The 11,840-nt window shown below is 40.6% G+C and overlaps 2 protein-coding genes across 3 annotated transcripts; both read left to right on the plus strand.

Annotated features, from left to right (window-relative positions):
* Positions 1-863: 863 nt before the first annotated feature.
* Positions 864-3,702, plus strand: neurl2 (neuralized E3 ubiquitin protein ligase 2). 2 transcript variants are annotated; one of them, XM_039616211.1, is made up of 2 exons: positions 864-1,822; positions 2,428-3,702. In XM_039616211.1, the coding sequence occupies exons 1-2, from the start codon at positions 1,048-1,050 to the stop codon at positions 2,541-2,543; spliced, it is 891 nt and encodes a 296-aa protein (XP_039472145.1). In that variant the 5' UTR covers positions 864-1,047; the 3' UTR covers positions 2,544-3,702. The 2 variants fall into 2 exon arrangements, with proteins under 2 accessions (XP_039472145.1, XP_039472146.1); XM_039616212.1 differs by having other exon boundaries at positions 864-1,790.
* Positions 3,703-3,828: 126 nt separating this feature from the next.
* On the plus strand, positions 3,829-6,122 carry msrb1b (methionine sulfoxide reductase B1b). Its single transcript, XM_031726977.2, has 4 exons — positions 3,829-3,985; positions 4,586-4,728; positions 4,843-4,960; positions 5,530-6,122. Exons 1-4 carry the CDS (start codon positions 3,931-3,933, stop codon positions 5,544-5,546), a joined length of 333 nt encoding a protein of 110 aa, XP_031582837.2. The 5' UTR covers positions 3,829-3,930; the 3' UTR covers positions 5,547-6,122.
* The last annotated feature ends 5,718 nt before the right edge of the window (positions 6,123-11,840 follow it).

Genomic DNA, 11,840 nt, shown 5'->3' on the forward strand with positions numbered 1-11,840 from the left:
CCCTTAAAAAGACAGTCGCTGGTGGAGTTATGCAATCTCCACCACAGCAACTGCATAATGGAAATAGTTCATGTAGGCAGTATTCACAGGAAAAAGTAAAGAAAAGTCGTATCTTGTAGCATATATCTCTGCCGAGCAACACAGGAATATATAAACGTGCTTTTCATAACATTTGGTTGCACAGGCCACGATGAGCTCGCAGCCACGGCAAACCAAGTGACGTATTTCATTCTCATGAGTTTAAGCGCTCATTTCTAAGGGAAATAACATCTTATTGCTTTTTTTTTTTTCACAGTTGCATAACTGTGCTAATATGACCTGGTTAAAGAACCAGATAGCTTCACATTATATTCTTTTATTTATACATAATAACTAAAAAACCTCTCATCACATTCCTCCTTTTTTTAAAAAATAAATAAATGTAATTCTTCTTCATATTCTCCACGGCTCTGTCTGCCTCGGTATGTTACTTTAATTGCTGCTTTACATAAGAATGAAATCCCAGTCTGTGTTTGCATGAGCTATTTTTAGAGTGCAGCCATGAAAGGCCAGTATTTTAACATATCTGCCTGGCATATGGTATTAGGATAATTACGCTGGTATTTCTTCAGTATGTGGGTTTGTGAAATCAAAAATGAGCGCTCAGGCCCCGGGGGCTTCATCGCTCCAGCTAACCCCGGCTCAGTCCTTGTCTTTCTCTGTGTCTGCCGTGTGAGTGACTGTGGCCGTGCGAGTGTTGACCACCCCCTCCTCAACACACACACACATATCTTGCCATCTGTTGACATGTGCAGCTGTTCAAAAATAGCCCCTCTACCAGAAGCTTCCGTAAGTGGCCTGCAGATCAGCAGAGACGGCTCCTGTCCCACGTCCATGCAGGTTGTTTTGACTCTACAATGACCACATGTACTCTAAAACCACTGCAAGACTTTTTAATTTGATCAATTATTTTGTTCATTTTTTCAACCCCTCTGTTCTGGGGTTTTCGTTTTTTGATCATTTCCTCATCCAGAGTGGCTGCTTGAAGTGCTGCAACCAAAGCTGGAAATGGAGCCTGTTTCTGACCAGTTCATGCAATTCCACCCCATCCATGGTACCAATGTTCGACTGGACCACTCGGGAACCCAGGCCACAAGAGTAGAGAGCTTTGCCAACGGAGTTTGTTTTAGCAAATGGCCCCTGAAGCCTGGAGAGATTTTTCTAATAGAGATTGAAGATAAGGAGGTGGGATGGTGTGGCCACCTCCGGATTGGTCTGACCGCCAGGGACCCCAGGAGCTTAGAGGTGGTACCTGAATACTCCATTCCAAACTTGACAGATTTAGGAGACAGCTGGATATTTGCTATCACGCGCAACCATAACAAGATCATCGAGGAGGCTGGGGTCATAGAGCCCAGGCAGGGAGAACTGGTTGGGGGACGGAGGCTTGGGCGAGGGGAGGAAGAAGACGGGGCTGGAGATCAAGGAGACGAGGCGGCCAGGAACACAAAACCAAAGACTTTCTTCACCGACACCCACTTGTACATTGAGAATGTTCGAATCCCCAGAGATAAGCTGGTTGGTCGGAGCCGGCCCGGGCGCTACAGTCACATTTTGGATGACTTGTATAAAACCAACGCCCTGCCTCCCACAGCCAGACGCAGTAGGATAGGAGTACTGTATGTGCCTAGAGGAGAAGGCCTGGCTGACATGCATATAGTCATCAACGGGGAGGACATGGGAGCTTCTGCAAAGGGAATCGCTACTGCGGGGCCTCTCTATGCTGTGGTGGATGTATTTGCTGCTACCAAGTGTGTTCGGATTGTCCAGGTGGAGTATGGATGTGAGTGTCAGAATGATTTCGAGATAATAGGATGCAAGGCACAGACATTGATTGGCACTAAAAAAACAAACAAACAAACAACACAGCTACAAAGGAGTCATTGTGTACACGCTCCTTTATTAACATCTTTGTGGTCAGCTTGCATTTCTCTGTAGTTATTTAATCTCTTTGTAGTTGTCTGGCATCTCTTTGCAGTCTGTTGTGTCAAGTTTTTGTCATTTTGAGTCTCTGTGTTGTCTCTGTGTTGTTGTGTTTGTGTCTGCTTATTGTAATTTTTATCTTCTCTTTGTCAGTTTATAGCTGTTTTTAGTCACTTTTGGGCTTTTTGCATCTCTTTGTGTTCATGTTGTGTCTTGTCGTGATTGTTCTCGCCTCCAAAGGGTCATCACCTTTTTGTCATGTTGGGCTTCACTATGGTAATTTGACCATCCATCAAATATTAATGACTGTTTATTAATTGCAGTTGCTCAGGGGCTGCTGGGCAGTTTGCATGTTTAGAAATTCTTTAGTGCTTTTTATTAATCTCTTATTTTCTCCATTGCCTTTAATCTGCTAAAACACTTTGTATTTTTCTCATTTTTCTCTTCTCTTCTCTGTCGCTCCAGTCTCATCCTTGCAGACACTGTGTAGGAAGGCCATCCAGAAGCACATTGTTCACAGGATGGCCATTGACTGGCTCGAGCTGCCAGAAGCGCTCAAACACTACTGCAAGTATGAATGAAGGACACATGGACACATGGATATCACTTAAGTGCTTTATCCCATCAAGAATGTGATATTTATTTTGATGACATTTATAAATTATAGCGTTACATACACTCTTTTCACTTGGAGCTGACATGAATTGTTTGAGATGAAAAGATCAAAGTAAAGTAAATTTAAATAGTTTGTTATGTGTCTGTTTGATTGATTAGTTTTAATGTTTGCATCACAGGGAGCATCGGTGTTTCACACATCGGTGTGTCTGCAATGAATGACGTTGTTCCAGCTGCAGTGCAGCTGCTTGCAAGCAGAGAGTTAAATTCATGTGTTGTGCATTCATGTTCATGTTTCACCCTTTTATTTTTTTTTCTGACTCGATGGATGAACCAGTGTTGTATCTGCACATAACACAGAACTTAGCAAAGAATTCATTTTAAATTGTATGTTTAGGCTTTGTTATTAGTGGCCTTTCAGAGGAAAAAAACCACTATGGCAGATAAACAGTATTTATAAGTAATGTCCTTATGAAGTAGGAGAAAATCCAGAAAAGACCCTGTAGCAAGGCACAGGACCTACTCATAATGAATATGTTGCCCTAACCTAGTTAATTTAACTACACTTTACTTAAGTTTTTTATTTTTTTTATTTTAGGCAATGAGTTTGCACAATGTTTTTGAAGCCTCGTCAGAAATGGTCTCAGTGGAAACTTGTCAACAATCTGTTTTTGCCTTATACATTTCCATGTTTGCACAAGTTCCAATAAAATAACTGCAATTATTCCCGTTTCCCAGCAAACTAAAAAAAAATGAAGGGTTGCTCGATACTTTTTGGACTGAACTGTGATTTTCAGATTTCCAGATTTCAGAATAACAATAAATCTTCTTGTAAAGTTAAAACGAGTCTGGCTGTGGTGGAAAGTTAATCTAATCTTTAACCATAATTAAATCAATCTTCTTAGTTCTTCTTCATCTGCCTCCATAACCCTCTGCATGTCCTCCTTCACTACATCCATGAATAAGGCAATGATTAGGCTGTAATTGATTTTAAAAAGTATCACGTGGTTCCAATTGAAAATATGATGCTCCATTTCCGGCACATTATGTTGGTTAATGTTTGCTCAGCCCATCAAACACATAAATTAGAGATAACACATCTGTTTCAGTCCGACATCAGACTCGGAGTAACACGACCTCCACCTGTGCGCCTGCTGTCAGACACTGACATCTAGTGGCCGTGGTAATAACGGCAGGGGGCGGAGCTCCCGTTAAATCCCAGGCCAGGACACGTCACACGAGAGGAGGGGAAACCGGAGACGTTCCGTAATCGCTCTCAAACGGAGGAAGAAACACCGATCAAGCTTAGGAGAGAGAATTTTCCCTTCAGCTGATCTATTCAGACGAAATATCATGTCCTTCTGTCAGTTTTTCGGCGGTGAGATCTACAAGGATCATTTTAAACCAGGTGAGCAGCAGGCGGTCCCGTTATTCGGTAAACGGTGATGTGATGTAACCTCCCACTGTAGTGTAAAGGATGAAAATGAACTTTGAGGCATCGTGTGTCTGTAAAATTAAGTAAATCCTGTGCAGCATCACAGTGGCAGGATCCAGGATGTACTGTGGCAAAATCTGGGGGAAGATAAAATAAATGTAGCTGGATTTTACCAGAATCACAATAGAATAAAGCTGCTGTAATAGTAAAAACAAAGCAGTGATACAGCTTCAGAATCCAATCAAGTATTGAGCTACAGCTATCAAAGGGTGGCATGTTCAAACCATTTCTGCAGACGTTGTCTTGGCACTTGGAGGAATAAACAAATAATCTTAATAACTATTATTTTTTGTAGCACACAGATTTTAGTTTTTGTTAATGAATTGGGAGCAATGCTGGAAGGATTTTAGCCCAAAAAAGTGCAATAAAACAGCACGATCTCAGCTATTCAGAAAATAAAATAAACCCAGTTCTGTGTTACTACTTAAATGTCTTTAGATTATATTGCATGTCTTTTTGCAGGTTGGAAATAAATAAAGGTACCAAAGCTTTTTTTTGTATGTCCCCCTGCAGGAGTGTATGTGTGCTCCAAATGTAACCATCCGCTCTTCTCCAGTCGGTCCAAGTTTGCTCACTCGTCTCCCTGGCCGGCTTTCACAGAGACCATCAGGGAGGACAGTGTAACCAAGATGATGGAGACGCTCACCGCCTACAAGGTCAGAGTCACAACCAAGCAAAGTGTGCATTTCAACAACAAAAATCGTGTGTAATTACAGTCACCTGTTGGTTCCAACGGGAGGTTTGTGCACTCTGCTGTTGTGCGTACACAGGTCCTGTGCGGCAAGTGTGGCAATGGACTAGGCCACGAGTTTGTAAACGACGGTCCAGAGGAGGGAATATCGCGTTTTTGAATATTCAGCCACTCGCTCAAGTTTGTCCCCGGAAAAGGTAGAGAACTCTGTTTACTGCTGTTTTATAACAAGTTAACCTTGGAAAAAACTCCATGCATGCAGGCAGAAAAGGTCAGTTCACCTACATTATAAAACCTGCTTTTTAGCAACAATGCTTTGTTTAGCTGTGAAATGAATACTCACTGTTAAAAGTTTTAATTGGTAGCTGTTTCTCTTAAAAGCAGAAAATAATAAGCGTTGTCCACAACGAGGTCAGCTGATTCTCTCACATATGAAACAATTCTTTCCTGCAAAAGCCACTCACCACTGTGGATTCAGGCTCGATAAGCATGAGGAAAAAGAATCAACTGTACACTTACTTGTCAATATAGCTATTAGAAGAATATAGTGGATTTAAAGTACAATATTATTTAATCTGAAATGAACTGAGGTAGCAAATGCTGATCCGGCTCTCTTGTCTAATAACTCGTGTGTCCTGATGTTGCACCACAAAGTGCTCGATGTTTGAGATTTGACTGGTATCTTCCTGTAAGAGTGAATCAGCATTTTTCAGGTTTAGCCTCACATGCAATCAATCGACAAGTGTGTTTCTCTTCTCTGTCTAAGGTAAGGACAAGCAGTAAAGAGCGAGCGAAGTGTTTCATGTCCAGCTGCTGTACCTGCTGCTCGGCTCGAGTCCGGCGAACAGGTCGGGTCGGTGGGTGACGTGGTCGGGAGAAAGGCCCTGGAGGGACGTCCTGTCCACTGAAGAATCTTTGACCGGGCCTGTGACGCCGAGCTCGGACCGCATCTCTGCAAATATTCCTTTACAAGATGGTTCAAATTTTTTGAATACCTCATATTTACTGTCTATTTAGTCATTTCCTCTCCTCAGCTGAAACACGTTGATGTGAGTAGACACACTTGAAAGTAATTTCACTTCCAAAGGCTGCTGTCTATTTAAAGATATCGACTATGCACCAAAGTCCAGATAGTCTGCCTGCTGTTCTGCTACTTGAAATTCATGCAGTAGCAAACAAACCATGACTGATTTGTTCTTCCGGTTTGTTGCATTTACTTAACACTGATTTCTGTTCTCTATATCCTTTACTTATAGCAAGTTTACAGTCGAATGCACATCAGTTTAATTTGTCTCCCACTGTTAGTGTTTTGTTGCTTATGCAGAGGAAAAACCAAACAATAAATTATATTTGATAGAGTCTGTCTTTGTCTTTAAAGATGCATTTGCAGGATTTGGGATCAAGTTGCTTATTTAAATTTACCTTCAAAGTGGCAGAGCTGTTATTCCTAAGGTTGAGCTCTAGATGGCGGTATTGTCCTTTCACATGACATTCACTGTTATCCACAAGTGAGGATTCCCTACATTTGCCCCTATATGATGTAAACGGTGTACTGTATGCTTTGGTATGCTGCCTACACGTGTGATTGATGCACAGGAAGAAATCTGTGTGTGTGTTTGTGTGAGTTCTCTGGCATTAATTCCTTCAGCAGGGGCTTAGGCGCTCTCTGAGGCCCAGCTGCTGGCCATATTCTCTGGGTTCCGGGGGTTGGCAAAGACCCTGAGGTTTAGAGGAGTAGCCCGGCCGCCTGGTGAGAGATTGAGGGCTATCATTACAAAGGAAGTAAACATACATCCTCGTGCACACAAAGCTCGACAAACGTGTCAGTCGCCACCCTCTCTCGTCCATGTCACAGACGTGTACTACTTCAAAGAGATGTATTATTTTTTTCCCACCTAATGGCTGTCACATGCATCGACGGCTCACTCGCTTTCTTTTTTTCCCTATGTGCAAAAACATGGAGCAGCACATGCCAAAACACACACAGAACACACACACTGAACTCCATTTTATTGGTCTCACCACAGACAAGTTAAGTTTAAAGCCTATTTTCTTTCCAAACATCACTTCTTGTAGTGTGCAATTACGAGAGGTCATCATAACATTGGGAGATGTCGATGAACTCTCACCGTCCGCAGCTTGAATATTCAGCTGCAAACATTCCATCCGACTTCACGTGTTCGCGCTGCCAAAGGTATTCAAATGCATTCAGGCCTCGGAGTGGCAGAGAAGCCTGACCTTGCACCGAGGTTGTTACGGTTGAGTGAATTTCCTCTTGTGTTGTCTTGGCAGGCAGACACTCAGCTTATTCTTTCAACATAACTTAGCTTATTTGGTGGATGTTTTTACCCAAGATGCTGCACTGCACAGCATTTTTAGCAGAGGTGGTCCCGCTAGGAGTTAAACCCATAACTCTTGGCAGTGGTTGTCATGCTCTGCCTGTGGTATACTGTACAGCTCTGTCGGATAAGGTGAAAGCAGATACATCGAGGGAACTGTGATTACGACATCAGATAGCCGAGATGAAGTCTGTAATTACAAAGAAAGGAGCCCCATGGATCATCTTTGCTGTTATATTCCATGAGGCTGTGACATGTGGTTCATTCCTGTCATGATTGACTTCTTTCTTATGCACTTTTTGTACCTTAACAAGTCATTCATATTATACAGAAATTTGCTCGTATTTCCCACAATAGTTTTCCATAAAAATCTTAAGGGACTAACTCTTTCCAGTTTGGTCTCGGCATCGTCTTTTTCTTTCTTTATTCATTGTCATCTTTAAACACTAGGTGACATCAGCCACCATAGACATCATCCATTTATGGTTAGTGAAGTCCTGTTATGTGTTAGCGTTTCAGTGTTTTGGAAACCTATGTGACGATCTTTGAAAGAAGCTTGCTACACACTTGCTGACTAACAACTTGTGCTTGAGGAGTCTACCCCTGCTGGCTGTTGAAAAGAATAAAGCGCCTTTTTCGTAATCAAATCTGGAAGGTACCCATCTGTTCTACTGTCCATGATGCTAACATGGAGTAACAGTGATAGCATGCTAATGTTTCCTGGGGGTCACTACGGTCAGCAGCTATTGCTCAAAATCTTTTATGTTCTTAAGCTGTGTCTGCATCCCATTGGATTACTAATGCTGGTGTCGGTACTGATGCTAGGTGTGAGAAAGGAGGAGTATCCAGGCTAACTTTGTTGGCTAACAATGTCGTTAGCTACTGAGCGTGTTGTTTCTCAGATAAATTTGCTCCTTGCTAATCACATGCGGTTCTCAAGGCTTTAAAACAGGACTTCACACATAATTCAGGTGACGTCACAGTAGCTGCATCCATCTTTTATACTGTCAAAGATAACAAGTTAATAGTGGAACACTACATACTTCTAACCCTCATTTACAACAATTAAGAGGACTAGCCTGCAGCACTTTTTGTGTCACTCATGTATATGCCACTGTATATATTATGATGAGAAAAACAGAAACTTCACAACAGAAAGATATAGATACATGTAACAGTGATCTACACAGATATATTTATTCATCATGTTTGCAAGCTACATAGAACCTGTAAACCTTGGGATTGATGTTGACGTGAAGTTACTGTAAGAGACATTTAAGGAACCTAGTGCTGATTGGCGATTGATCTAAATTTATCTGCAGGCTGATCAGAATAAACTGTCGTCGTTTGAGCTATGTGTGTGTGGTATTTAAATGATTTTATTTCTAATTCCTCATTTTGTATTTAGTGCTGACTCAAACAAATTTCCATCTTGGATACAAATTTTGTGACTGCTAAGTTATGACATTTGTTGACATTCGTAACAAACACAAAAGGAGATGGCAGCATTGCATTTTCACAGGGGATGACAATGAAATGAACATAATATAGGAAAATCATAAGAACTGGAATTTATAATAAATCTTTTGCTGTATGTGTGGTGATGTTTGTGCAAGTTTCATCCAGAAACTTTGGCCAACCCATTAAGGAGATCCAAACAGACATACATACTTAAATTGCAATGGCAATGCTAGCTATCTAGATAATAGCAATAGGTTTTTATTAGGCATTGATGTTACATTTGCCATTTTGTTGCTACTTTGTGTTTAATTGCCATCTTCACTTGTTTCAGTTTAGTATTTCTTGGTCAGAAGCTTTAAAAATCTCAGATGTTTACAAAATGTGTTGCAGTCAAATGCTGCAATTGTCCTTTCCAATAAGTGCCAAACTTTCCATTTTTTGAGATAAACTACACTGGTCAAAATACAAAGTGTACTAAATGGAAGTGCGCCAACAGAAGGATCTGATTTGAGACATAATAACCATTTTAATATTAGATGTAATGCTGCATTTGGTAATTGGCCATGAAAATCTAAACAGAAAGAAACAGTTTCACCTCTTGTTGTTTCTTTTAATTTATGGTGGCATTTTCTGCCACATGACTAAACATGTCTGTTTTCTAATGGCACTATATCATCTAATTTTGCCCTCAAGAAAAAGAGTTGCTTCACAAAGGGCTGTGCTTACATGTTTTACAAGGATTTTTCCATTAAAAGTTGGCATCTGTAAATGGCGATAACGCTACTGTCAGTGATCTGAAGTTATTTCTCAGGAAACCAAACAAAGTGGCATCCCTCTAAACCACAAATATGATAACTACCTTTCTGGTCTGAACATCTTTGCACGTCATAAAATGCTTCCACTTGGCATGTTGTGCACAGCTACTTGATAGATAATTCAGCAATAATTGATCTTCTCATAGCTATCATTAACCTTAGCATGACTCATACGCATCAAGCTGCATTTGGGTTTCACCACTGATGAAATGAAAGACGCAAAACAGAAACAAAGTGCTTTCTCAATGAGGTGTGTGGACGCAGGACGTCTGCGGGTTAATGGCGACTCTCTCCGAAGGGCAGACAGCACGCTGTTGTTGCACAAGCGCCACATTAACCTGGCTGCCCTGAAACGTTTTAAGATTGAGCTATTGTTTGATCCAGCGAGAAAAACATTTCTGTACTGGTGTGAAGAAGCTCAATTATATGTTACCTGTGCAATGTTGTAAAAAAGGAAAGGGCATTCAAAGAACTACACCTTTTCTTCCCCGGCTGTACAGATGAATCTTTCATTACAAATGGGCAGTTTATGGAGGGCTCTCCTACCACAGCGTAATTGAAAGGGTAAATGAATCCAAATTGGTGTATTTTATAAAAGAAAATGTTCTGGTCTACAAAACAAACACTTTTCAGACATTCTGCACAGCACTTTGGAGAAACCTAATGGAAAAAACCTTTGTTCTCCAATTTTTCCCAAAGCAGTAAATCCCAAGGGTATTTCCGAATAGACGACTTTTCACATTCATAGGTACTATTTTCTCTGGGTTTCTAGCCCACGGGCTCCAGATCAGATAAGATGATTATTCAAAATTGTCCCATCAGTCATCGCTGCCCCTGAGCCAAAAAACAGGTGGATGACATCATGGTTATTAGGGCATATTAGAGCCACTTGCTGAGCCAAAACACACACAAACGCCGAGACGCACATGCATACCCACATATCAGTTTTGCTATGGGACGGTGAAACTCTATTGTCTCGATCTAGATAAAGAGTTAGATTTAACCGTTATATATTCAGCAGAAATGCCTCCTCTATAGGGGCGACTGTTAGATGATGAACAATTAGCTGTACCTGCATCGCGGTATGTTTATCCTTCCTATTAGGAAGGCATTTTAACATGGAGCACATGAGCAGGAATGATTTGTTGGTGCAGTTTAGTGTTGTGTTTTATTGTAATATTTTATTCTTGTAATTATGTCCATGTCATGATATATTGTATGGTCAGAGACTTTGCCTTAACGCCTTACTTTGAATGTACCAGAAGTCAAAGGTACAAGTTTTGGTGGTAACAACTTGCTCAGTAGATGGAAAACCCCCAATGACAGATAGCATTTCTATCAGTTTGCTAATATGTGGTATATATGTGCTAAAATAGTGCAATGGCGAGCCATATTGGACTCCCACACTATGAAGCTATTTGAGATGCCAACAAAAATAACTCATTATAATTTTTGATATATTATATATCAAGCTTTAACTCTCAAACACATGTGCATGCTAGCAAAAATGTCACGATTCTGTATTTGTTTCATACTTTTTTAACAATCTTTTTTGGTCTGTCTCTGCTGTTTTTTGTTTTTTCAGTTGCTTTGCTGTGAATTCAGTAGCTTGTAGAACCACCTTTACCAGCAATAACATTTTCTTAGTTTATCAGTCTCTCACATCATTGCGAAAGAATTTTGGCCCACCCTTCCTTACAACCTATTTTGCTTTATTTTATATTTTAGTATTTTTAGTCTTTAGTCTTTTCTTTTTATGCTCATTTTTATCCTACATATATACAGGATTTTGCCATACTGTGCACTGTTTACATGATTAAAAAAAAGGAACAAAAAGACAAACATCACAACACTTAATTGAGGCTTGCTGGCATTCATTTGTGCACAGCTCTCTGAAGGTCCCACCGCAATCATTCAGTCAGGTTGCAGCACTTTGATTCTTTTCTTTTTCAAATGAATTTGCTGGGATGTTTGCTCCTGGGAAGATTCACAGCTGTCTTGAATGCCTATTTCTTTCTGACTGAAGAACGACGGACTTTCAGATTCTTTTGGCGATGGTCTTATAACGGTTGCTCACTCACTGTTATTCCTCCTTGACGTTGTGTTAACACACAGCTGGAAGCTCGAGACCAGCAAACTGCCAAAATGTCTGCTTTTATAGAGGTGCTCACATTTGCTAATGATCAATTAATCAAATGCATTTCATTAGCAGCACTTGGCTGCTCCTTATCCTCTTAATTCCTAAGGAAGCAGAAAGGCTGTGTTCAGTTTTTTACAGGACTTCTTAGTGTCTCTTTCGCCTTACTGCACTCGTTTGTATTGTTATAAACTAGTTTTTTCACCTTCTTGTGTACTAAAGAAAGTTTGAAGAAAAAATCTTTTGCTTTTTTCTACTGGATGCCCAAATAGATGCCTTGAAGGGTTCCTCCAACAATGCAGTGAGTCACTTCCTTATTGCCATC

The sequence above is a fragment of the Oreochromis aureus genome, linkage group 8, assembly GCF_013358895.1.
Source record: "Oreochromis aureus strain Israel breed Guangdong linkage group 8, ZZ_aureus, whole genome shotgun sequence".
NCBI lineage: Eukaryota > Metazoa > Chordata > Actinopteri > Cichliformes > Cichlidae > Oreochromis > Oreochromis aureus.

Bases quoted from the DNA above. Each gene is read 5' to 3' on its own strand.
- neurl2 (XM_039616211.1), top strand. From the start codon at position 1,048: ATGGAGCCTGTTTCTGACCAGTTCATGCAATTCCACCCCATCCATGGT. The intron at 1,823-2,427 runs GTGAGTGTCAGA...CTGTCGCTCCAG, and splicing joins TGTCCAGGTGGAGTATGGAT to TCTCATCCTTGCAGACACTG.